Below are 24811 nucleotides of genomic sequence, written 5' to 3' on the forward strand. Positions count from 1 at the left end.
AATCTAAACAACTATTGAAGCTTTTACTACTTAATAAAAACATCCCAACAATCCCCACTTTTTGGGTACTTTTTATTCGCTGTGTTTCTTCTCCTATTGTCACCATGAGGGAGAAAACCAAGAAGAAAGTATGGGGAGAAGAATATGTGACCACAAAAATGTCTGGTTGTGATTTGCATAGACTGCAGCCCTGGATCAAATTTCAGCCAGAGCAGATGGAGGCTGCAGTTACATTTGGCAGATTCCTTCAGAATTAGACTCTCACGTACAATAAATTAATAAACTTACCCCTGTAACTAGACCCGGAGATATGTCTTGCTATTGTCGCCCCTGACGGAACAGGTGGTGATGTCACAGCAACTTGCCTGCCGCTGGGGCTTGTCTGCAAGTTCAAACTGGTCTCACTTGTAGTTCCTCTTTCTTGAGTGTTTGCCGATGCCGACAAACCATCAGAATCTCTCTGATCGGGGAGTCCACAAGTGTTCCTGCAACACAATCATGTTTTTTAAGTCGGTCCCACCGAAAGCTCATTGATTTTACACTGAAACCATCGCAACCCCCCATATTGGGTGAGAAGGGCTTGGTACTTAAAATGAGAGAAACATCTATAACAAGCCAGCTTCAGGGCCAATGTCTACCTGTTGGTGGCAGGCAACATGCAGAAGCAGGTACAGATAATATATTTACATTGGCATTCCATGATCCAACTGGGAGCCTGATTTAAAAATGACTGAGTCCAAAAGGCTGTGAAATCTGACACTGAAAAGGAGATGCAAAGTATGAGTCCCATAAGCAAATCTCCTTTCCATTAACACCATTTGGCCACGGAAGGAGCAGGAGCATCAGCCCAGTCTCTGTCTCTGTCTCCGTCTCTCTCTTTGTCTCATCGTGATAGTCCATCTTCTGATTTCTGAGGCAAATCCTCATGGTTGTCCAACTAGGATCTTCTGCTGTCAGTTTTCCCTCCCAGCTGTTGGCTAGGCCTGTCTATTTGGTTGGTTGCAAGGCCAGAAACAGATTGTAAAAGTGATATTGAGTGGGTCCTGCCACTGAATTTGGCAGGTCTTCTCTATTGCAGGCCTTGCTCGCTCCATTGGGATTTTTGCTTGCTCTTCCCAACCTCCCCATTAATATCATAACCGTTAACATAACAGGCCATGATAAAGCCTGTACAGAATAAGACAATCTATTGTGACCTTTCATAAAGTTGGTATTATAAATTTTCATCTAAATTATCTGCTCATCCTTCATCTAGTGAGCACTATGATACTGCAGTGGTAAGCTGGAAATTGAGATCCAATACTTCCACAGTCATCACAGAAGTTAAAGTTTTATTTTAAAAGTATACAAAATTCCACAATTTACCAGTCTTTTAGGTTGACAGAAAACATGGACCCAGTTTCTGTACTTAACAAGATTGACTATTTATTACAAGCAGATAGACTCTGGCCGTATGTAAACAATATGAACAGTCTGCTTATAATTCTACTGGCTCAAATTCTAACACACCTCCCCCACTAAACGTCCCCTCTATATACACATGCAGACACAAACAGAGAGAAAAAAAGGGTTTAATAGAGCGAGTGAAAGATTGGGAAGGCAGTTCAGTGGTCCCTGTCCGTAGCATTTGCTGAGATGATCTTTGTGCTTATTAGAACACTGCTTCTTGATTTCACTTCTTCAGATACTTTCAGTTGTTTGTAGGAGGCACAGGGTGACTTGTTCACATTTTAATTGGTATTTGATTTATCAACTAAAAATCACAGCTTACAGCAACTGTTGACAGGAAATAAACTGGCTATCTTCAGGCGTTAGGTACTCTCTACCGCAGAGCAGAAACAGTTCATTCTCCAAAGGCCTGATAGTTTCTGCCAAAACTTTCACATCCCAAAGCTATTGAGCTGCCTGAGAGCCTATAATAGAGTTGCTGACAGGCAGAAGGCCTTTGTTACCAATAACTGGTCACTAGTCCACAGACCGATCAGCTAATTCTTGGCAGCCAAAACTCCATTTGTACACATGCCTTGATTCGACCTGGTCTGCCATCTGGGCTTTCACTACTGCTTCAACCAGCAGCTGTGTACACAGGACTTACAATGAGTATCAGATTACTTACTTGTTAAAAGAAGTGCAGAAATCCTTCAAAAGTCCTTGATTTTTAAAACAGTACTTTCTCAATTTCAGTGCAGAATTAAAAATACAAAAAACTTCAAAGTTACAGGTCTTTACATGATGCATATGGTTTACACTTAACTTCAGAATGAGGGAGAGTACACCTAATTTCCATAACTGAGAGTTATTAAGAACTGTAGGGGAAGTTGAATTGAGTGCCTTTTTCACTATATATAAATGTGGCATTTATCAATGGCTTAGAGGATAGAATACAAAGGGAATTTCCTTGAAGCTGTTCCCATTTTACTGCAATAACATCACTTGGGATTTAGCAGAAGTACCCACTCTGGTAGAAAATAGAAATTCCATGCCTTTACCCCAGGATGGATAGTATACTGAAAGAACTGTCAGACGAAGAAAGTAAATACAGTTATACTGATGCAACTGAATTTGAATTGCTAGGTTGTGTGGATTTTCCTTAGGTGAAGAATTAGAATTAGCCTTTAATGTCACATATACTCAATGAGTATGATGAAAGGGTTATATGGCGCCACTCACAAAGGTACCTAGGCACAGCTTCTTTAGTTACATGATCCTAGATAATAGAAAAGTAAAATGTTCAGCATTGTAGATTCAGAACAACAGGTCACACTGCTACCTAGCTTCCAAGCTAAACTGGGCCATGGCTCTAGATCGCGCTGAGCTTCACCTTGAGAATCATGAGGCTGGGAGACCACTTCAGACCACCATGCCGGGCCGAGGACACAACACAGCAATTAGGAGCAGGGGTAGGCCACTCAGCTTCACTATTCAACATTGACTGCTCTAATTATGCCACATTCCCACCTACCCCTGTTGATCTTTCACCCCCTTGCTTATCAAGAACATTTATGAATAATGAATAAGGTCGAATGACCTTTGAACAATTGGAGAAGTAGAGACTGTAAAAAGCACAATTATTTTGGTATTTTTGATGAAGGGTCTAGGCCCGAAACGTCAGCCTCTCTGCTCCTATGATGCTGCTTGGCCTGCTGTGTTCATCCAGCCCTGCACCTTGTTGTCTCGGATTCTCCAGCATCTGCAGTTCCTACTATCTCTGATTCAATTATTTAGGTATTGCCAATTTTAACTAGTCATGTACCATAAAAATAGCAGACTCTGTCTGAAAAAACATTTCTGCTAATTAAAGGCAGATTTTACTCCTCAAAGTTAAGATAGAAGATACACTTTTAAACACATATTTCTCATTGTTTTTACTTATCACAAGTTCTCATTATTCACAGATTCTTCTTAGCTGTAAAACCAGCTGGCAAAAGAAACATTCCTGTAAATTTTGTTTTCGTGTGTAGCCAGTTCTTTCAATTTGTGATATTTTTTTAAAAATTTCATGACCACAGTATTTAAACAGGAACAAGGCCAGTGCAGTACCTTGTAAGCTACATGACCACGTATGCTTGATGGATACATGAATTACATGATTTCTTAATTACCTCCTACTAGGTTCATTGTAACCACTGGTCAGGCTCTCAGTTTTGTTTATTTGCATTGACATCCCTCTGATCCAGCCATCTGATGACATCCCATAAACTTGAAACATGTCCCCGGTCCATGCCCGTGGTTCTTCTGATCTACTGATTGGAGATGAGAATGAATTAACACTTCATGGAGGAGATAATTAGTCAGCAACAGTTAGATAATTTTCTGGGAATGAGCACATGTTTAACCTGATTGGCAAAAAACTCATAGCAACATAAGGAAAAGCCTTTCTTACATAATGAGTTGTTATGAGGTGGAATGCATGATAAGGTGGTGGAAACAGGTTGAATAGTAGCCTTGAACAGGAATTCAAAATACATTCAAGAGGTAAAACTGTTGCTGTACGGAAAGCCCTGGGGCGTGATGGGGGGGATGGTGGTGGTGGTGGGAATGGGACCAACAAGATTGCTTTGCAAAACATCTGAGCAGACCTGATGGGCAAAAAGGCCTCCTTTCTTACACATTGATTCTGTGACTCTAACATGCAAGAAATCAGATCTCCTCAGTTCCACTGCCCCATCATAGTAAGAAATGCACTTTTTCACTGCCTCTTGCTCCTGACTCTGTTGTGATATTCCAAGTCAGGGCCGGGATACCTGCAGATGCCTGCAGTATTACAGGAGCACCATAAGCACCTCAATGGAAGGGAATGTAGAAGATAATGGGTTGCTCGATGATGGGTTGCTCGATTACCTCTTGGGAGTTTCCATTCATGGACATGCTCCAAAAATATGATCTCCCTGACTGCTTAGCTTTCAAAATGGGATTACTGTTTGGAGATAAGTCTTGGGTCATCCAGTTCATAATCCTGATCTAGTGCCCTCGGGGTCACATTTTCATTAATAAAAAGACCTGGCTTATTATCAACATCCAAATGTCTGAGAGAAAAAAAAGGTTGAGAGAGGCAGCAATCCATAGCAGACTTTGTATGGAGCATGAAAGTTTCTTCTGCTTCAAGAACATATTATGTGCAAGTTTAGCTTAGACCATGTCTTCAATGTTATATATTCATCGGGGTGAGGCAGGGAAGAAAAGAATATCCAAAAATCAAAGACATTGTAAAGGTGAGTAGTGAATCTGATATCTGAATCTGTATTACAAAGTCTCATGGCTCTGACAAGCCCAATGAATGGCGTTAACTCGCTGTGGTCATGGTTTCACAGATATTGCTTTAAACATGTCAGGTATTCAGTACAGTTATACTACCAGTACTTACACAGGTATTTGTGGTTTTGAACGTAGAATTTCAGTATTAAACAATGAATTGGCATCATTAATACCTGAACTGGCCACACCAGCTTCAGAAGGATTATGTTTTATCTGTGAAAAGAAAACGAGTATCAGCTACAGTTGTGATGCTTCCTGACACCTGCACCATAAACCATGCTCAATTTATAGAATCATAGAACGGTTACAGCACAGAGGAGTTCATTTGGCCCATCATGTCTGAGATCCTCTCCAGGTACAACTCACCTCACCATACTCCCCTCTGTTTTCTGGAGCCTTGCAAGTCTTTAGATAGCTTTCCAATACCTTTTAGAAAGCCATGATTCAACCCGCATATACCACAATCTCAGACAGTGCTTTCCAGATCCTAACCACTCACTGCATGAAAACTTTTCCCTTCATGTCAATGCTGTGTTGTTTGCCAACAATCTGAAATCTGTGTCCTCTATTTCTTGATGCTACTGCTTATCACAACAGCTTTTCCCTCTCTATTCAGTTCAGACCCTTTTTGAATTTGAACATCTCTATCAAAACCTTTGTCAATCTGCTCCTCTTGCAAGAACAGCTTCAGTTTCTCCAATTCATCGATATACTTGCGTTCCCTCATCTCTGAAGCTATCCTTATGAATAATAAGAACATAATAAAGAATTGGAGCAGGAACTGGTCATTCAGCCTCTTGACCCTGTTCCACCATTCAGTAAGATCACGGTTAATCTGACTGTAGCCTCAACACAACAAACCTTCCTAAACCCTGACAGCTCTAGATTCCCTTGTGAAGCAAAAAAGCTGTCCAGCTTAACTCTGAATATAAAAGAAAGCACTGCGGATGCTGGAAATCAGAACGAAAAACAGAAATTGCTGGAAAAACTCAGCGGGTCTGTCAGCATCTGTGGAGAGAAAGCAGAGCTAATGTTTCAGGTCCAGTGACGCTTCCTCAGTTCAGTTCTAAACTGCTGGTACCAGAACTGTGCTTTGCTGACATTTCTTTTCTTGCCCGCCTAGAACACTTGCACCTTGTCTCTTTGTATGTATGTGGGAATTGTTAAAAAGGGTAGAATTTAAAATTTGTAGAGCTATAAGTTGGCAGTTCTATGTTTATTTCTTGCCTTTTTTTATTCACTTACAGAAAGAGGGTGTTCCTCGCCAGGCCAGCATTTATTGTCTGTCACTAATTGCCCAGAGGATAGTTTAAATGTCAACCACATTGCTGTAGGTCTGGGCTCTAGACCAGGTAAGGATGGCAGTTTCTTTCCCTGAAGGACATTAGTGAACCAGATGGGTCTTTCCAACACCAGCAATGGATTCATGATCATCATTAGACTCGTATTTACAGATTTTTTTTACCGAATTCAAATTCTACCATCTGCCGTGGTGGGATTTGAACCCGAATCCCCAGGACATTACCTGTGTCTCTGGATTAATCCTCAAGTGATGACACCACTAGGCCAATTGAAAACAGATTTATAGTAATTAATATAATTTTCTCATTAATTAAAAAAACTCACTGTGCATATTCTTTTAACCTGCATCAGGTAGAATTGGGCAATTTGCTGGTTTAATCAAATTTTCATATTAGTGGCAACTCTGGAGGTATTGGGGCTTGAATTCCAGTGCACTACCTGAGTAAACAGTGCCAACTTGTCCTACTCTAGAACTTGAATGCACAATTTAAGTTGCCTCGTCAATGCATTACTAAACGAATGCTGCATTGTCTTTGGCTGAACTGTTAAGATAGATTCTATTCAGGTGAGATAGAGTACTGTATGACATTAGTTGCAGTAGGGCTCGGAGTCTTCTTGGTATCCGGGCCAATAATCCTCCCTTGACTGACACTATCAAAGAGATTTACTGATCATTCACCTTGACGCTGCTTGTGCAAACTTGCTGCGTGAAAAGTATTTTTGCTCTGTTTGCTAAACAACAAGTTACTGCACTTCAAAGTGACTCATTGTGCGAAGTGTTTTGACAGTTCTATGACAGACATGGAAAGGTATTCTGTAAATGCAGGTCTTATTTTAAAAGGAACGTTTCTTTGATATTGCTCAAGGAAAAAGATTTCAAAAGCTGGCCGAACAGTTTTTACTGTAACAAACCCAGATGCAGAGGCGAAACCAATCTGATACTGTCCATTCAGCTTATTCCTTTAACAGTAACACAGTCTGAATGATGAGTGATATATATCGTGTCTGTTACAAATCACAGCTGAAAATCTATTTGATTTAGAATTTTATCAAACGTGTTTATGCATGAAGCTGAAGAGTCTGCTATTCACCTCACATATTTTTAGACATTACACCTACATGCCCTTGAAAACAAACCATTGGGCTAAATGTGCCACTTGCTAGCAGAGAGATTGCGAAGCATGATCGTGAGGCATTAAATGATAGTTTTAGAGAGCTGATGCTTTCCTTCATGACGTTCTTGGTAGCCACATTACTCACATTGCATGAGAACTGCCCACATGTGGACAAGACACAGAAAGGAGTCATGAGTAGAGTGGCTAGGCTCCATTGCAGAACAGTCACATTGTGGGCTAGAATATGATGTATACGACTTACCGGCGTAGGATAAAACAGGGTGGCCGCTGCCAGGTCACCAGGAAGTGTGTGATTCTGGGAACAAACCATGTGCCCAGTTTCTCTGCACCTCTCTGTTTACAGAGAAAACTGTGAGGTCCTCTCTCACATAACGGGGCTCCTGTCACCTCCTTGGTGCAGCAAAACACATCAATCTGAAGTTTTGGTGATGCCAATGGCTCCCACAGGAAAGCATCCAGAGGCATAGAAATTCAGGGGGAGAGTAAGCTGCAAAACCATTGGATGTCCATTGACTAGGTGACAAGTGAAACCTAGCACTTTGAAATGTGTCATTGTTTAATCTTTATTTAAATATAGGTGTTTGTGAAAAAGAACACCAAAGCAAGTAGTTCTATCTTTATTCTTTCATGAGATATTGGTGGTACTGGAAAAAGGGCAACATTATTAGCCTATCTACAATTGCCCTTGAACTAACAGTCAACTATATTACTGTGGGTCTGCAGTCACATTTAGGCTAGACCAGGGAGTAATGGCAGAGTTTCATCCCTAAAATCCTAAGCTTTCCTGTCCAGTAGTCCGTAAGACATCATTATACTGGATGTGCTTATGTCACTCAGTATTAACCATTTCTGATTCTTTCAGCACTGTATACACCATAAGACCAAACAGGCTCTGTGGCTCCCCAGCCTGATTTGGTTAGGAAACCTTTTGGTTCCCAATTCGTGATGGTTAACAATACGAACCTGGTGGGGGCTTTGGTTGGACCAGCAGCACACTCTATTAATTTGTTCCAGGAGATTACAATCCAAAACATATCATAAGATACTGTTTTATATCATTTCATAAAGCTCTCTGTTCTTGAAGTAAATGTCTGGACCATCCTTAGATGTGGAAAAGTTGTTTCTCCTTGTGGGAGAGTCAAGGATCAGAGGGCATCCGACTAAAGGTTGCACATTTAAGACAGAAATGAGAAGGAATTTCTTCTCTCAAAGAGGTTTGAATCTATGAAACTCTTTAACACAGAGGGCTGTTAAGGCAGGATTGTTACGTATATTCATGACTGAGACAGAGAGATCTCTAACCTGTAAGGGTATCTAGGGTTATGGCAGCAAAGTAGAGCCGTGGACCGTCAGATCAGCCATGATTTCATTGAATGTGCAATAGTCTCGATGGGCTGAATGGCCTGCTTCAGCTCACATATCTCATGGCCTTATTGGAGCAGCAGCCATTGAAGATTAGGGAGTGAAAGGAGCAGCAAGAGCAGCTGATTAAGTTAAACTTAGCCTTATAAGATTTCCAATGGATACTGCAGTTTGACCAGGCTATGTTCTTGTTAAGAAGCTGCTGTCTCCATATATTTTTGAAAAATCAAAGTATTTTTATATTGGGTGAACTCAACAAATGTTGAAACTAAAGCAGTTTGCAATTCCAGTAGGCAAACAAGACTTGGGCCATTCTAGTCACCTCCTAGCAGGCAGTCAATAACACCAGCCATCCCAATATCTAAGAGGATGAAATTTCTGCTCATTCAATGCTGGATGTCAGATATGCAGTCTGACAAATTAAAAGCTACTGGAACACCCCACTGCACAATCACCAACTTCCAACACTGAGAAGAGTAGTAACAAGGTCACAGAAACATCTTTCACATCTGGCCTTTTGGTTGCTAATAACTGCTTTGCGATGAATTCCTTCATAATCACATGCTTTATTGACATAGGCATTTCTTGCCAATCCTTCATTAGACAAAGCCAGAATTCCAGGACTCCCTCACTATCACATTGTGGCAGCACCACCCGTACAAGGATAGCAGAGGCCAAAGGAGGAGACAAACCACCACGAACTTTCTCAAGAAAATTAGAATAGGGCAGGAGATAGTCACAATGGCAGCAAAGAAGTCTCTGCTGGTTTACTGAGTGCAGATAGTCATGTTTGAAGGTTACTTCCCTCTGGCAATACCAGTGGGCAAACCTTCAAGGAGTTTGAGGCGCTAAAACTATTTCAGTGGGTGTAACAGGTTCTATTTTAATATTTTCAAGGATTTGCACAATTTCCAAGTCAACATTACTTTCATAGTTTGACTTTCTCAACTTTGAAGAAGAAAGCATCATTGCATTCATGTTCGGAGTGTCTGACTAAGCACAAAATGACTGCTACACTTACACACAAGACAACTGTGACTGAGGATCAGAGTAATACTGCTGAGAGATGTAACAGGTGCTTTATAAGTGAAACTTTCTCTTTACTACTGCCTGTGCTTGATTAAAGCAAATAGAGTCATTGTCCTGGACATTCATCCCTCTGTCCATCTTAGAATGGATTGGGGCTATTTAAAGTTGGTAGGCAGCAGCTGATTCTGGGATTCTTGCCTTTGTTCCCATTGTGTGTAATTTTACTGGCAATGGGAGAGGGGCATGGGCAGTGAGTCTGCACTCAGAAAGACTCCCTTGCCTATATGGAGTGCTCTATTCAACTCTGATAAAATGAAGGGCTGCGCTGATCTGCAGTAAACATCCTACCACAGTTTATTTAGATTCAATCTTGCTTTACACAGCCACAGGATTTTAGAACAGACGCCTTCTTGATATTGGCACCAAGTGTTTTGAGATAAAGCAGACGTGATACCTTGCTGGTGGGATTGGATGGATTCCTTCTTTCTGCGAGCTGGGCTACAACTGCTGGGTTACTGGAGCTAATCAGCACCGGTGAACTGATTTGCAATGGCTGGTGGGATGGAGATGGGTGGGAGATTCTGTTTAGCATATTCATCGCACTCGTGTGGCGTGTGTCTTTAACAGCCACCCTCCCTGTCTCTGTGCGTTTGAACGTTGTGCTAGAATTAGCCAATGCTGCACTGCTTTGGCATTTGCCATCTTTCACATCTGGCCTTTTGGTTGCTAATAACTGCTTTGCTGTTGAGTTCATCTATAGGAAACAGAGAAAGGAAGAATTGGGTGAATTATTTTTACCCGCATACTTTGCAGTACAATCAGCAAAATGAATGTGTCATTTAGATAATATTTTTAGAAATTCATTTACATTCTTTCATTCTAATGTGTTTCTTTTTGTAAAAGAAAATATGTTTTCACCTCTTTCTTTTTTGGTTCCTAGATATCAAATCACGGCAAAGAGATCAATGTAGATAACTTGCTCCAAACTATTTGTCAACGAAGCTGACCAAACTGATGATGAGATGTTTCACCTCAGTTTCAAGAAGACTCCTCCTATCACTTGCCCACAATCCCTCTAAGGAGGCATCTAGTCTTTGCATGTAGCTCATAGCGAGAACTGTGGTATGAGTTACATGCAGATATTGTACTCATTTGCATTAAATTTTTCTCTCGGCTATTTTGGCAAAGCTATTATTATTTTAATATTACCTCTGTAATAATAAGGGAGACAGGAAACTGATATGTACATCGAATGATTAACATGTACTACGAGCCCTCTGGCTGAATCTTTAAAGTACGGAAGAATGTCGCTCTGCTCTGTTGCATACAACGTTGCAACTCTTGTGAGTTGCCCCACTACTCTATAAATTTAAACCAATATGGCATGGTAAGTTTCCTTATTTGAGAAATAATATAGCGAACCAGATACTCTGATAGCCAGAGAATTGTTGGAGCAGCACTGGAGTTGTCTGTTGGAACTATACGGAATCGCCAATGTGGCTGGCTCTATAGGAATCACCAAGGAAATTAACTTGTCCAGTGTGTAATTCTCCCACACCTGGGACCGTCCAAAAGGGTCCATTAAAGTTGGAGAGTTTGGAGACTTTTAACTCTGACTCACAGTGGCTACAAGAGCAGGTTAGAGGCTAGGAATACTGTAACAAGGGCAACACGGTGGCTCAGTGGTTAGCACTGCTGCCTCACAGCGCCATGGACCCAGGTTTGATTTCTCCCTCAGGCGACTGTCTGTGTGGAGTCTGCACATTCTCCCCGTGTCTGCATGGGTTTCCTCTGGGTGCTCTGGTTTCCTCCCACAGTCCAAAGGTGTGCAGGGTAGGTGGATTGGCCGTGCTAAATTGTCCAAAGTATCCAGGGATGTTTAGGTTAGGTAGGTTAAACATGAGAGATTCAGGGGTAAGGGAATGGTTCTGAGTGAGATGCTCTTGGGAGGGCAGTGTAGACTTGTTGGGCTGAATGGCCTGTCTCCACACTGTACGGATTCTATGACACTGCCTGACTCCCCAAAGACTGTCCACCATTTACAAGACACAAGTCAGGAGTGTGATGGAGTACTCCCCACTTGCCAGGATGGGTCCAGCTCCAACAATACTCAAGAAATTTGACATTATCCAGAACAAAGCAGCCCGCTTGATTTAGCACCACATCCAAAACATCCACTCACTCTACCACCAATGCTGAGTAACAGCATGTGTGCTATCTACAAGATGCACTGCAGAAATTCACCAAAGATCCTCAGACAGTACCTTCCAAATGAATAACAGTTTCTAACTAGAAGTACAAGGGCAGCAGATACAGAGGAACATCACCACCTGCAACTTCCCCTCCAAGCCACTCACCATCCTGATTTGGAAATATATCGCTGTTCCTTCACTGTCGCTGGGTCAATATCCTGGAATTCCCTCCTTAATGTCATTGTGGGGCTACCTGCAGCAGTTCAAGAAGGCAGCTCTCCACCATCTTTTCAATGACAACCAGAGACAGGCAATAAATGCTGGCCAGCCAGCAACGTCCACATCCCACGAATGAATAAAAATTAAGCTTAATAGTTATCCAAGGATGGCTACTCTAGCTTCTTTGTAACTATTAAAGTGAACATCTGACTCGTAACTGACCTCACCAAGTGTATGTTCCCAATCCTTTCAGACCCCTTGACCCCCAATAACCCCACGCCCGCAACAGCCTGACTTGATTCCACCCTCACTACCTCGAATCCTGCCAGACCCGAAACCCATCATTGACTTGTCTTCTTCCCCGCAGCTCGGCTGACATCCTAGAACCCAACAACACCACTCCAAACCGGCCTGACCACTGCTGGACCAAGACCCCCGCTCCTACCTGGGAGCAGTCCTGATACCACATTCCAGCATCCCCCACACCCCCCACCACCAATCCTGCCACTGGACCCAACACTAACCAATACTAACTCACCAAAAGCACTCATTCCTGTATCTGGCACACAGGCATCCCAAATACCTGGCATCCCACTCCAACCACCGTGTGACTGACCACCTCCTACTGTCACCCTATATTCGGAAATATATCACTGTTCCTTCACTGTCGCTGGGTCAATATCCTGGAATTCCCTCCTTAATGTCATTGTGGGGCTACCTGCAGCACATGGCAAACTACCCTCCTCACCCAATTGGCACCTTAACCCCACACATATCTGACATAGGTAGCCTTTTCGCAGTAGCTACTGAAATGCCTTATTGTGCTGCTGGATGTTCAAATCAGAGGACAAGGCCCGCTAGCTGCTGCAAAGGGAGCATCCTTTGCTACTAGACTCCTGGATTCCTGGATCAGTTTGTAACGAGACGTCCCTGTCCAGGAATCCCCGGTGCAGAAGACATCCAAAGGTATGTGGGTAATTTTTAAAACTGATCAGATTTAGAAATAAGGTTTCCCGATCCTGATCAGGATATTTGAGCTATCATTGCATTAGCAGTAGTTCAACAATGGCTTACCCAACTGATTCCTTGGATGAAGGGGTTAGCTTATGAGGACATATCAGGTAGTTAGGGCCTGTGTCTATTGGAGTTTACAGCAATGATAGGTGATCCTATTGAAACATACGAGATCCTGAGAGGACCTGACAGGGTAGATGCTGAGAGGACTTTTCTCCTTGTGAGAGTTGCAAGAACAAGGGGGACACAGTTTAAAAACAAGGGTCTTTCACTTAGAATGGAGAGAAGGGAAAAAGAAGAATCCTAACACCTGGCATCCTTTACTGTCAGAGGGTTTTTAATCAACAGAATTCTCTTTCTCAGAAAGTACTGAAAACCAGATGTTTGAATATGTTTATGGTAAAGTTAGATAAAACTCTTGATTAACAAAGGAATTAAAGTGAATTGGGTAAGCAGAAAACTTGAGTTGAGGCTACAATCAGATCAGCTATGATCTTATCAAGTGGTAGGGCAGGTTCGATGGGCCTACTCATTCTCCTAATGTGTGTGTTTGTAATCACAATTCATTGCTAGAGATTGTATAACCTGATTGTATAACCTGAGAAAAATCAATAAAGCAATCCTTTCCTGTTTAGGAGTAGTCAAGCAAATGTTACTCATGGAAAACCGGTTGCTCTGTAAAACAAAAACACTAAATTGCAAATAATATCCCTTTAACCATAAAACGTGCAGGTCTCAACAGGGCTTCACACCACAGCCCCAAATAGTTGCGTAAAATTGTGAAGTGTGTAGAATTGATCACGTAACTAAAAGACAGAGGAATCAAATGAATCTACAAATTGGTGACTGGATAAGATCCAGCTCTATATTAATAGTGATGTGGAGGTGCTGGTGTTGGGGTGGGATGGACAAGGTCAGAAGTCACATGACACCAGATTATAATCCAACAGGTTTACTTGAAATCACGAATTTTCGAAACGCTGCTCCTTTGTCAGGTGGAGTGAAGAGAAGCACGCAGGCACATAATTTCTAGGCAGAGAGATGAAAAGATCATTCAAATGGTGTGAGTGCAGTGTCAACAGGCTGAATAAGAAGTCTCAGTAGGTGATCAAAAGTGTCAGACAGTGTGAATAAAGTGTCAACAGCTGAATAGCAAGTGAAGGGATGACCTATAATTTGATTAATTGAGGCCGAGAGATAATTACAAATAAAAAATTAAAAATAAGGTGGCTCTGGAAACAAGCCAAATGGCTGGAATAATATGAGATAACAAGGTGTGGAGCTGGATGAACACAGCAGGCCAAGCAGCATCAGAGGAGCAGGAAGGCTGACGTTTCAGGCCTAGACCCTTCTTCAGAAAAAATGGAATAATATGTTAGATATAAGAGTCACATGCCAAGAGTCTAACCAAAGTAACAAGTAATCCAAAACTGTACAAACTAATCAAGATAGAGAGATCATAACAAGTTATCAAGGTGATGGCATCAAAACAGGACAGTACGGAAGAATTTACAGATACAGGACAGTATGGTGGGGTTACATGTAGCACAACATACTGTTCTGTATCTGTAAAATCTTCCTTACTGTCCTGTTTTCACACCATCACCTTGATAACTTGCTATGATCTCTCTACCTCGATTAGTTTGTACAGTTTTGCATTACCTGTTACTTTGGTTATACCCCCGGCATGCAACACTTAAACCTATCATATTATTCCAGCCATTTGATTTGTTTCCAGCACCACCTTACTTTTCACTTTTTGTAATTATCTCTCGGCCTCAATTAATCGGATTACATGTCATCCCTTCACTTGCTATTCAGCTGTTGATACTTTACTCACACCGTCTGACACTTTTGATCACCTGTCGAGACTTATTATTCAGCCTGTTGACACTTCACTCAAACCATTTGTATGATCTTTTCAGCTGTCTGCCCAGAAATTATTTGCCTGTCTCCTTCTCTTCACTCCACCTGACAAAGGAGCAGCACTCTGAAAGTCTATATTAATTGTATGTGTTGGCTGGATGCTGCTTTTTTAATTGGACTTACTTATAATTATGAAAAACAACAAGCCTAGCACTTTCCAAACTTCTCCTTCTCCCTTTTTGTTAGTTTTTGAACAGCTAAGTTACAAGGTATTGTTCAATTTTTTAAAAAGATGAATTTAGATCTGCCTTTTATAAGAGATTCCACAAATTGTAATGTGAATGATGTGCTTGTCAAACATTTTCTTGTGACTAAAAAGGCTGTGTGTAAATTTTCACTTTGATGTTTTCATACACAAGTTATCTGAAATGGGAATCAATAGGATTGATACCTTTGTTCTTGGACTTTTCTTAACAAACGCAAACATTAGTCCACTTTAAAAAGGAAAATAATATTCCTGACCAACTGAACTGATGAAGGAAACACAAAAGCAGCCAATTATGAAGAGAATTTCCAGTGTTACCTACCTCAACAAATGAAATGGGGAATATTCCTACTTTGTCTCCTAGTTTGCCCTCCACCCAGTTTTCATCAACTCTGCGGATCACTTTTAGAATATCATTCTGAAAGAGAAGTTTGAAACTTCATTAAATCTACAATGACTTTAAAGTTGAGCAAATTTACAGGCACTTCTGGTGAGGATATGTCATAAAGCAGGTCCTCTCACCAGAAAACAAATGTGTTTGATAAGTCATGCATCCAATACTGAGGCATGAATATAATAATACCCTGGAAAGGAACATTCTCTGTGATAGCTGAATTCCACAGTACATATTGAACTTACTCTGATTAAAATTATATGTGTGTGCAAGATGTGCCTGAAATCCTAATCCAGAAAATATCAACATTTTGTGATCTCATAATTGTCATCCTCATGATAGGAGTCTAATAATTAATTGGTCATCAAGGATTTATTAACTCTGTGGGTTAGCTTATTTAAAACTGTACTGTAAGTTATGGATCAGACGCCACAGAAGAGAGATTTTTTGTGTGTGTGTAGCTTGCTGGCCCATAGCAGACTAAGTGCCAAGCAGAGTCACAACATTGTCTACACATACAAAAGTAATTCAAATCATTTAATAGAAGGAAACATAGCAGAGTCAATGAAAAGGACTGTAGGTTGTTGACTCACTGTTATCCTTTTGTTGGTATCACTAAAGGCAATGTCATCTTCATTGTTCCAACTGAAGCTACCTCTTTAAAGGTTTTAAATGGTCACGTATTATTAGTTCCCATTGACATTTTACTACATGGATATTGTTGAGGTTTAAGCTATTCCCATTGTCATGTAGCCTCTTAATGATTTGCAAAATTCATATTGACAGTACCTTGAGGAATGGCAGGAGATCCTTGTTGGCTTCCTTGTCTTTTTCTTTCAGGTTAAAGTCATAAAGAGCTTTGCAAAGTGGTGGGGGCTGAGGTAAATGATGGATAACCTGAACAAAATTGAGAGGGAAAATTCCGCAAACTCCATTGATTTCCCCATAATACCAATTCTCATCCACTTGCCTACGTAGAAGGATGACATCACCCTTTTTAAAGCTGAGGTCTCCTGGCTTCTGGCCTCCATACGTGTACAACGCTCTCGCACATGGTACCTGCAATGACCAACAACTTCAGCTGATGGGATTTGAGAGTTAGCAATGCTGAAAGCAACGTCACACAGCTGAGAGATTTAATGTAAGAAAGCATCCATCTCTAAACTGCTGTCTTACTGTCTAATGAAACACTCTTCCTACCCAAACCCTCAATCTCACCAGCCGGGGAACAGCCCCAGTCCCATCATTGTAGAACTAAGCATGATTGACTCTGGCTGCAAGTGTTCACAAGGATTGTGAAATGTACATTTATAACAGCTAGTCTACCAAGTGTATAAAACAAGTCTATTGACTAAAAAAGAAGCATGAAAGGTGGACTCTCATTCTACATTTGGAGCCTTTGACATTGAACAAAGTTATGCTGGTGGAGCAGCAGCAGCTCTGAGCAAAATTCAAGTCAGAATTTTAAAGCTTTGGCCTTTGACTGAGCTTTCCCAGAAAATTTTTATCCAATAGCACTTTTAGTAAGGCAGGAGATGAGTTGTAGCTATATTAGTAACACATACTTGAGGGTCTCCCTCGGCAAAGTGTGATTTAATTAAATGACCAACTTAATGATAATACTGTATCTGAGCAATATCACTGAACATTCCAGATGAAGTCCTTCAATTGCACTGCAGGATTCTCCCCCATCTACTGGGAACATGCAGTGATCGCATAGAATTAGAGTTCAAAATAAACATAAAGATTTGGAGTTTCTATTAGTTGCCATTTCTTGAGTGCAATTTCCCTGAAAATTTACAGCAGTGATTGAATAATTTATAATGCAAAATACATCCAATGCATTGTGCACTTCCAGGATCACTAGCGTAATTTTTTAGTTTGAAAATTGCATTAGAAACCTGTCTTCATCCATCACACTGGCTATGTTCAAAACAAAAGTTGCTGGTAAAGCTCAGCAAGTCTGGCAGCATCTATGAAGAAAATATCAGAGTTAACGTTTCGGGTCCGGCGACCCTTCCTCAGAATTGATGGTAGCTGGGAAAACATTGGTTTATATACAGAAAATAGGGAGGGGGATGGGGTAGGGAATAAATGAAAGGATAGAGTCCAAAGAGAGAGAAGGACAATTGGACAGGCAAAGGAGTTGATAACGATCTGGCTAGGAGGGTGAATAGTTGTTAATGGAGACTGTTAGTGACTAATAATAGGTAGTGTGCAATGGCAGGCTATGTGGTAACAAGGTCTGGTGTGTGGCGTAGGGGCCTAGGACATGGAAGAGTTTAGGCCCTAAAATGATTGAACTCAATATTGAGTCCGGAGGGCTGCAGGGTCCCCAAGTGGAAAATGTGGTACTGTTGTTCCAGCTTGCGTTGAGCTCCGCTGGCACACTGCAGCAAGCCAGAGACAGAGATGTTGGCCAAGGACAGGGTGGTGTGTTAAAGTGGCAGGCAAAGATAGCTTAGGGTCCTATTTGTGAGCAGAACATAGATGTTCTGCAAAGCGGTCACCCAGTCTACGCTTCGTTTCCCCCATATAGAGGAGACCACATTGTAAGCAGCAAATGCAGTACACTAGATTCTGAGAAGTGCAGGTGAAGTGTTGCTTCATCTGGAAGGTATGTTTGCGCCATTGGATACTGAGGAGGGAGGGGGTAAATGGGTAGGTGTTACACCTTTGCCGGTTACAGGGAAAGGTGCTGTGGGGCTGTGGGGAGGTGTTGGGGGTGAAGGAAAAGTGGACCAGGGTGTCCCGGAAGGAATAGTCCCTGCAGAAGGCGGAACAGGGAGGGAAGGGGAATATGTGTCTGGTGGTGGCATCTTGCTGGAAGTGGCAGAAATGGCGTCTGATGATCTTCTGGATGTGGATGTTGGTGGGATGGTAGGTAAGGACAAGGGGGACCCTTGTGGGAGGGAAGAGAGGGGGTGAGGGCAGAGTGCGGGAGATAGTTCAGGCCTGGTTGAGGGCCCTGTTGACAACGGCGCTGGGGAATCCTCGGTTGAGGAAGAAAGTGGACATTTTGGAGGCTCCCTTGTCAAAATGGCCTCATCTGAACGTATGTGATGGAGACAGAGGAACTAAGAGAATGGGATGGAGTCTTGACTGAAGCAGGGTGTGACAATGTATGGTCCAGGTAGCTGTGGGAGTCATTGGGTTTATAGTGGATATTAGTGGCCAGTCTATCCCCAGAAATGGTTATGTTACTGACCTAAAGGATAACCATTGTAAGTCTCAGGTCACCATATTTGATTGCAATCTTCCAAGGTACCTCTTAAAATTATTCTGGTTCTTTTAGGTACAAACACAATAATAGAATACATTAAAACTTTTGATTTTTTTAAAAAAATTAACTAAGAAACCAAGCAAATTATCTAGCAAATGTTTCTGTAAAAATTAAGTCTTTTACAATTATTTAAGATCAGCTTTCTCACTAGTGTGTGTTGACAATATAATTAAAACGCTTATTTATGATTTAATATAAGAAAGTACCCATCTTTAAACTGCTATCTTAATGTCTAATGAAACACTGTTCCTACCCAAACCCTCAATCTCCCCAGCTAGGGACAGCCCCAGTGCCATCACTGTAGTACTAGGCATGATTGACTCTGGCTGCAAGTACTTACATGGATTGTGAAATGTATACTATAGTAGCTAGACTGTCAAGTGTATGAAACATTTTCTAGTTAATTTGGTTGGTTTCTTAGTTAAATTTTTAAAAATTCAAACATTTTCATGTATTCTATTATTGTGTTTATATATAAAAAAAGAACCAGAACAATTTTAAGAGGTTAAGATTCCAATCAAACGGTGGTTACCTGAGACTTACAATGGTCATCCATTAGGTCAGCAACATAGCCAGTGTGATGGGTGGGGATAGCTTTCTAATGCAATTTTCTATCTAAAAAATTACACTAATGATCCTGGAAATGCACACTCCATTGGATGTACTTTACATTAATGTTTTAAATCCGGTATGACTCTTCTTCAGAATTGTGCTGAAGAAGAATCATATTGAATTCAAAATGTGAACTTAGTTTCTCTCTCTACATATACTGCCAGGCCTGCTGAGTTTCTCCAGCATTCTGTCTGGCTCAACCATGCTACTGGTAAAAAGCAGCCAGGTCTCAACTGTGTCTTTTTCAAATCATCCATGGCGTGTGAGCTATGTAGGATGATGGGTAGGGGGGTGAACGTTGTGGTTATTGGAGGTCATCACTGAGCTCCAGGACATCTCTATAGGAGTTCCTCAGGGTAGTGTCCTAGGCCCAAACATCTTCAGCTGCTTCATCAATGACCTCCATGATAAGGTCAGAAGTTAGATGTTCACTGATAGATGCACAACTCCATTCACAACTCCTCAAATACAGAAGCAGTCCATGTCAAGATGTAACAAGACCTGGATAATATCCAGGCTTGGGCTGGAAAATGGCAAATGCTAGGTAATGAGCATCTCCAATAAGAGACAATCTAACCACCAGAACTTGATAATCAATGGCATTACCATCATTGAATGTCAAGTTTAAGATCCTAGCGGGTTCCCATTGACCAGAAACTGAATTGGGCCATCATATAAATGCAGTGGCTACATGAGCAGTCAGAGGCTAGGAATACCTGGGTGAGTAACTCACCTCCTGACTCCTCAAATCTACATAGCACAAGCCAGGAGTATGATGGAATATTCCCCACTTGCCTGGATGGGTGCCACTCCAGCAACATGCAAGAAATTTGACACCATCCAGGATAAAATTGTCCGTCTGATTGGCACTACATCCACAAGCATCCACTCCCTATACTACTAATGCTCAGTAGCAGCAGATAAATATATTTGTGTTCTGTGTCTCACATGTCAAACAGATGCCTTCCTGCATATCAGAGTTACTTTGTTCATAAACTGAAGAATTGTCACTGCTTGAGGCATTGAAGACAATAAGATCACAGATCAGGTCACGCTGTGAAAATTAAGCCTGTACATGGATCTGATGTATTGTATGTTCAGACTTGTCACTGTGACCCAAATTCCACCAGCTGTCGCCTTATGCACTCTTGAGGACAGCTGTGTCTGCTTCTCTAACATTCCCCAGTCACAATTGCTTCATTGCTCCTCACACTGACAGAAAAACTAACAAGTAAGATTATATTCTACAGCTCAATGCTTCAATAATCATTATTGACCAGTTAGGAATATAGTTTTCTGATAGAACAGAATAAATGCTACTCACTACTATAGTCCTTTTTGATACTGAAAACTTTCAGCACATTAACTCACAATACTAAGAGAAAAATCCCTGTTTTACCGCAACCTGTCCTGGAACTGAAAACACAGCCGTCATCAGAACAAATTGAAAATGGTGTCCCCTTGTAGTGCTGCTAATGGTATATTGTACAATAAACAAAAGCATTCCACAAGAGAATCCTGTAGGACATTCCTCCCCATTTGTAATTGCTCCTGAATGTTGCAGAACTGGAGAAGACAAGAGAAAGGAGGGAGAATGAGGTTGTGGAGGGATTTGAAAACAAGATTAAGAATTTTAAAATTGAGGCCTAGCTTAATCCAGAGCCTGATTTGGTCAGTGGGTATAGGGTGATATGAGGGAATGGATGTAGTGCAAATTAGGTCATTGAGCAGCAATAATCTGGATAACCACAAGTTTATGGAGGTAGAATATGGCAATCTTACCTGGAGTTTTTTGGTGTAGTCAAGTTTGGAAGTAGCTGAACCATACAAGAGTGTTTCAGTGGCAGTCGAGCTGTGAAGCTAGTACAGTCAGGTGGCATTACTGAGGTAGAAATGGTCTTAGTGATGGTGAAAACAGGTAGTCAGAAGCTTATCTCAGAGTTAGACATGTCCACAAGGATGAAAGTAGTCTGGCTCAGCCTCAGAAGATCAGTGAAATGATAGACTTGGAGGTTAAGAAATTGGTTTGTTGCAGGAATCAAAGACAATGACTTTAATCCTCAAAATATTTCATTGGAAAAAAAATTCTGCCCATGCCTTAATGAATGTTAGATATGCCATCTGTTAAAGGCGATAGAACGTTCTAACAGAACTGCAGTCATCTAGGTCTGGGTAGTGTCCAGGTACATGTGGAAACTGCTACAGTGATTTCAGATGATGTTGCAGCATATGGAGTAGGAAGGATCATGGCTAAATTCTTTGGGAACAGCAGAGGTAATGGTATGAGAGAAGAAAGAGGTGTCATTGCCAGTGCTTCTCAATGTTACAGTGAGATAAAAAGAAGGGAGCAAAGTGTGTGCATTCATATCCAAATGGATCATGGTGGAGAAGCATTGGAACAGGATGGTGTAGAGCTGCAGATAGATCCAAAAATGTCAAATACAATGTGATACCTTCATTAAACCCTGAAAGAAATGTAATGATAGCTTCCAGATATCCATCCATTGTTATATATTTCACATTATTCAGATGCACTACTGTGTGGATTTAATATGATCAACTACTCTGAAGACTAAAATAGCCCATGTTCCTTAAGTTTATCTTTCTCTGATGTGTTAATCTTTACAGATTACTTCCCATTTTTGTTCCCCACTCAAGCACACTAATTGATGGGTTCAAGTCCTACTTGCTCCAGAAGTGTGTCTTAACATTTCTGAGCAGGATTGATTATAGAAAACCATTAATGCCAAGTCCACCTTCCGAACTTGACTCCAATCTGTTAAAGTAGCTGGATCTCTAACAGCACACTGTTGAACAGTGTCATTTTTCTGATTGGTCTGTTAGCACACCTGTGAAAGTTGAATATTTTCATGATGACTTGATGTCTAAAAGGCCATTATTTGAGAGCTGGAATCAGGAGAAGACCCAGAGGCATTACAAGAATAATTTGCATCATCTGGTGGTTTTGAAAAGTAATTTAAAACTATTTTTAAAGAACTGATACAGGATCTGAAACAGATATTATTTTACCATTTGAAATAGAAACACATGAAACAACTCAGAGATTAGGAAAAGTCATTCTTTCCGCAAAGTGTTTACAAAGCTTCTGACAATCTTAGCTATGTTTGGTCCTCGAAAGAAATGTTACAACATGTACACTATTCATGATGAAAATGTTCTGTTTCTATGTTTGAAATGTATCTAAGTATACTAGCTCAACGTCTATATGTCACTGCTGACAGTGTTGTGTTCAATCTATTCTGTTCCTTTAATGCCAGATTTTGTAAATGCCTTCACCCCCTTTCCTCAGATTCTTCTGCTGTCCCTGACTTAGAAATCCTATTCATGTAAATTCTTTTACTTACTTCCATATGAACATCCTAGAGGTTACCATTGACCAGAAACTGAATTCGATCAGCCACACAGTGGCTGTAAGAGCATGAAACAAGCTGGCAATTCTGTAGAGAGTAACTCACCTTATGTCTTCCCAAAGCCTGTCCACCATCTTCAAGGGACAAGTCAAGATTGTGATGAAACATTTCCCATTTTCCTGGATGTTAAAACACCAACAATTTGCAGGAAGCAGGATTACATCAATGGCAAGGCACTGAACTTGATTGGTTCCCCATCAGCTATCTTCAACATTTACTTCCTTCACCCTGTCCCACAGCGATGATGGTGTGTACCATCCACAAGATGCTCTGCAGAATGTACCAATGCTCTTCACAAGTATTTTCCAAATCGGTGATCTCTGCCATATAGAAGGACAAGGGCAGCATATGTATGGGAACACTGCTACCTGTACGTTTTTCTCCAAATCAAACGATAGACTGTCACTTTGACGAAGTCTTGGAACTTTCTTCTTAACAGTACTGTGGATGTACCAAGATCACACTGCCATATTCAAGAAAGCGACTTACCACTTGGCAGTTAGGGATGGGCAATAAATGTTGGCCTAACCAATGATGCCAAATCCCATCAAAGAATTAAAAAAAATTCTCTCTATCCAGTTATTCCAATGCAATGAAGGGACAGGTTGCAGTAGAATTTGAAAGGGTGGTGATCCCATGTGCCTTCTGGCCCTGCCCTCAATAGCACTTGTTGTGGGTTGGGAAGGTTCAGTCAAAGGACAAGTTGTTGCACTGCAGTCTGGAGGAGGAAGGAAACGTTCATATCGATGAATGAGGTGTCAATCAAATGAAATACATTTTCTTGAGCCTCTTGAGTGTTGGAGCTGCACTCAGTGATGAAAATGGACAGCATTTCATCACGTTTCTGGCTTGTGCTTTGTAGATGGTGGACAGGCTTTACAAAGTCACAAGGTGTCTGTCTATGAGCTCACCTACCCTCCATATCTTTGTAATCTCTGACTCTTCAAGATATCTGTGTTCATCTAATTTTGTTCCCTTATTTGTCCTCAATTTTAATTTCATCACTAATGGTGGCCAGGTGCCTTCAGTTGCCCAGGCTTCCAGATCTACAATACATCCCCTCCACTGTGTCTCTACCTCACTTTCCCATTTTAGGGCACTCCTTACCTCTTTGAGTAACCTTTTGGCCATCTTACGTAAAAAATTCTTAACTGGCCCATACACTTTGTTGTACAATGCTCCTGTGAAGCACCTGTATTTGTTTCAATTAAGTTAAAAGTGCTACACAAATATAAGCTATTTTTGTTGTAGCAATGGTGGGGCCTCAGGTGGAGGCCGAAATGGATAATCAACTTTAGTTTTCTGGCTGAAGGTGGGTGCAAACACTTCAGTCTTTTCTTTTACATTCACAAATTGGGCTGTTCCCATCAATGAAGCTGGAGCCTCATCTTTTTTTTAATTGTTTTATTGTGTTGTTTTATTATTCACCAATTGGCAAGGCTGTAAAGCTTAGATACTGAGCCAGTGGTGGGGGACGCCTTAGGTTTATTTATAGGCATGCTGCTGTTTTGTGGCTTCATCAGGTTGACGTCTCATTTTCAGATAAACCTGGTATTGATCTTGGCATGCCCTTCTGCACTCTTTACTGTGCCAAAGGTGATCAATTGACTTGGTGTAATGGTAGAATGTGATGTTTACAAGTTGGGATTGATTACAATTCCATTATTGCTGTTGCCCCACAAGACTGATTGATGTTCAATTTTAAGCTGTTAGAGTTTCTCCAAATATATTCCATTTAGCATTGTGATAGTGCCATACAATACACTGGAGGCTGCCGTGTGTGTGAGAATAGTGAAATAACTTCACAGAGGCTGGTACCCTGTCACTAAGTCACCCTTTATTTTTAGATGAACAGTCTTTGACTTTAGTACTGCCTCTCATACAGAATCAGGCACCACAATATCAGTATCTTTGACATTCACCCTTTGTATCTGTTAGCCAGGACTCCCTG

At 41.2% G+C, this 24811-nt stretch overlaps 1 protein-coding gene across 3 annotated transcripts in view; it reads right to left on the reverse strand.

Moving 5' to 3' along the window:
* LOC109920041 (E3 ubiquitin-protein ligase SH3RF2-like) overlaps positions 1 to 24811 on the reverse strand; it is a 56821-nt gene that overhangs the window by 10808 nt on the left and 21202 nt on the right. The window contains exons 3-8 of one of the 3 annotated variants that reach the window (XM_020520062.2): positions 16324 to 16593; positions 15463 to 15558; positions 10039 to 10338; positions 4865 to 4968; positions 3603 to 3740; positions 289 to 485 (exon numbers count right to left, since the gene is read on the reverse strand). In XM_020520062.2, the coding sequence (XP_020375651.2) occupies positions 289 to 485; positions 3603 to 3740; positions 4865 to 4968; positions 10039 to 10338; positions 15463 to 15558; positions 16324 to 16593 (1105 nt within the window). Of the gene's footprint in view, positions 1 to 288; positions 486 to 3602; positions 3744 to 4864; positions 4969 to 10038; positions 10339 to 15462; positions 15559 to 16323; positions 16594 to 24811 lie in introns of all 3 variants that reach the window. The other 2 variants (XM_048603386.1, XM_048603387.1) reach the window with 2 other exon arrangements.

The sequence above is a fragment of the Rhincodon typus genome, chromosome 12, assembly GCF_021869965.1.
Source record: "Rhincodon typus isolate 14 chromosome 12, sRhiTyp1.1, whole genome shotgun sequence".
NCBI lineage: Eukaryota > Metazoa > Chordata > Chondrichthyes > Orectolobiformes > Rhincodontidae > Rhincodon > Rhincodon typus.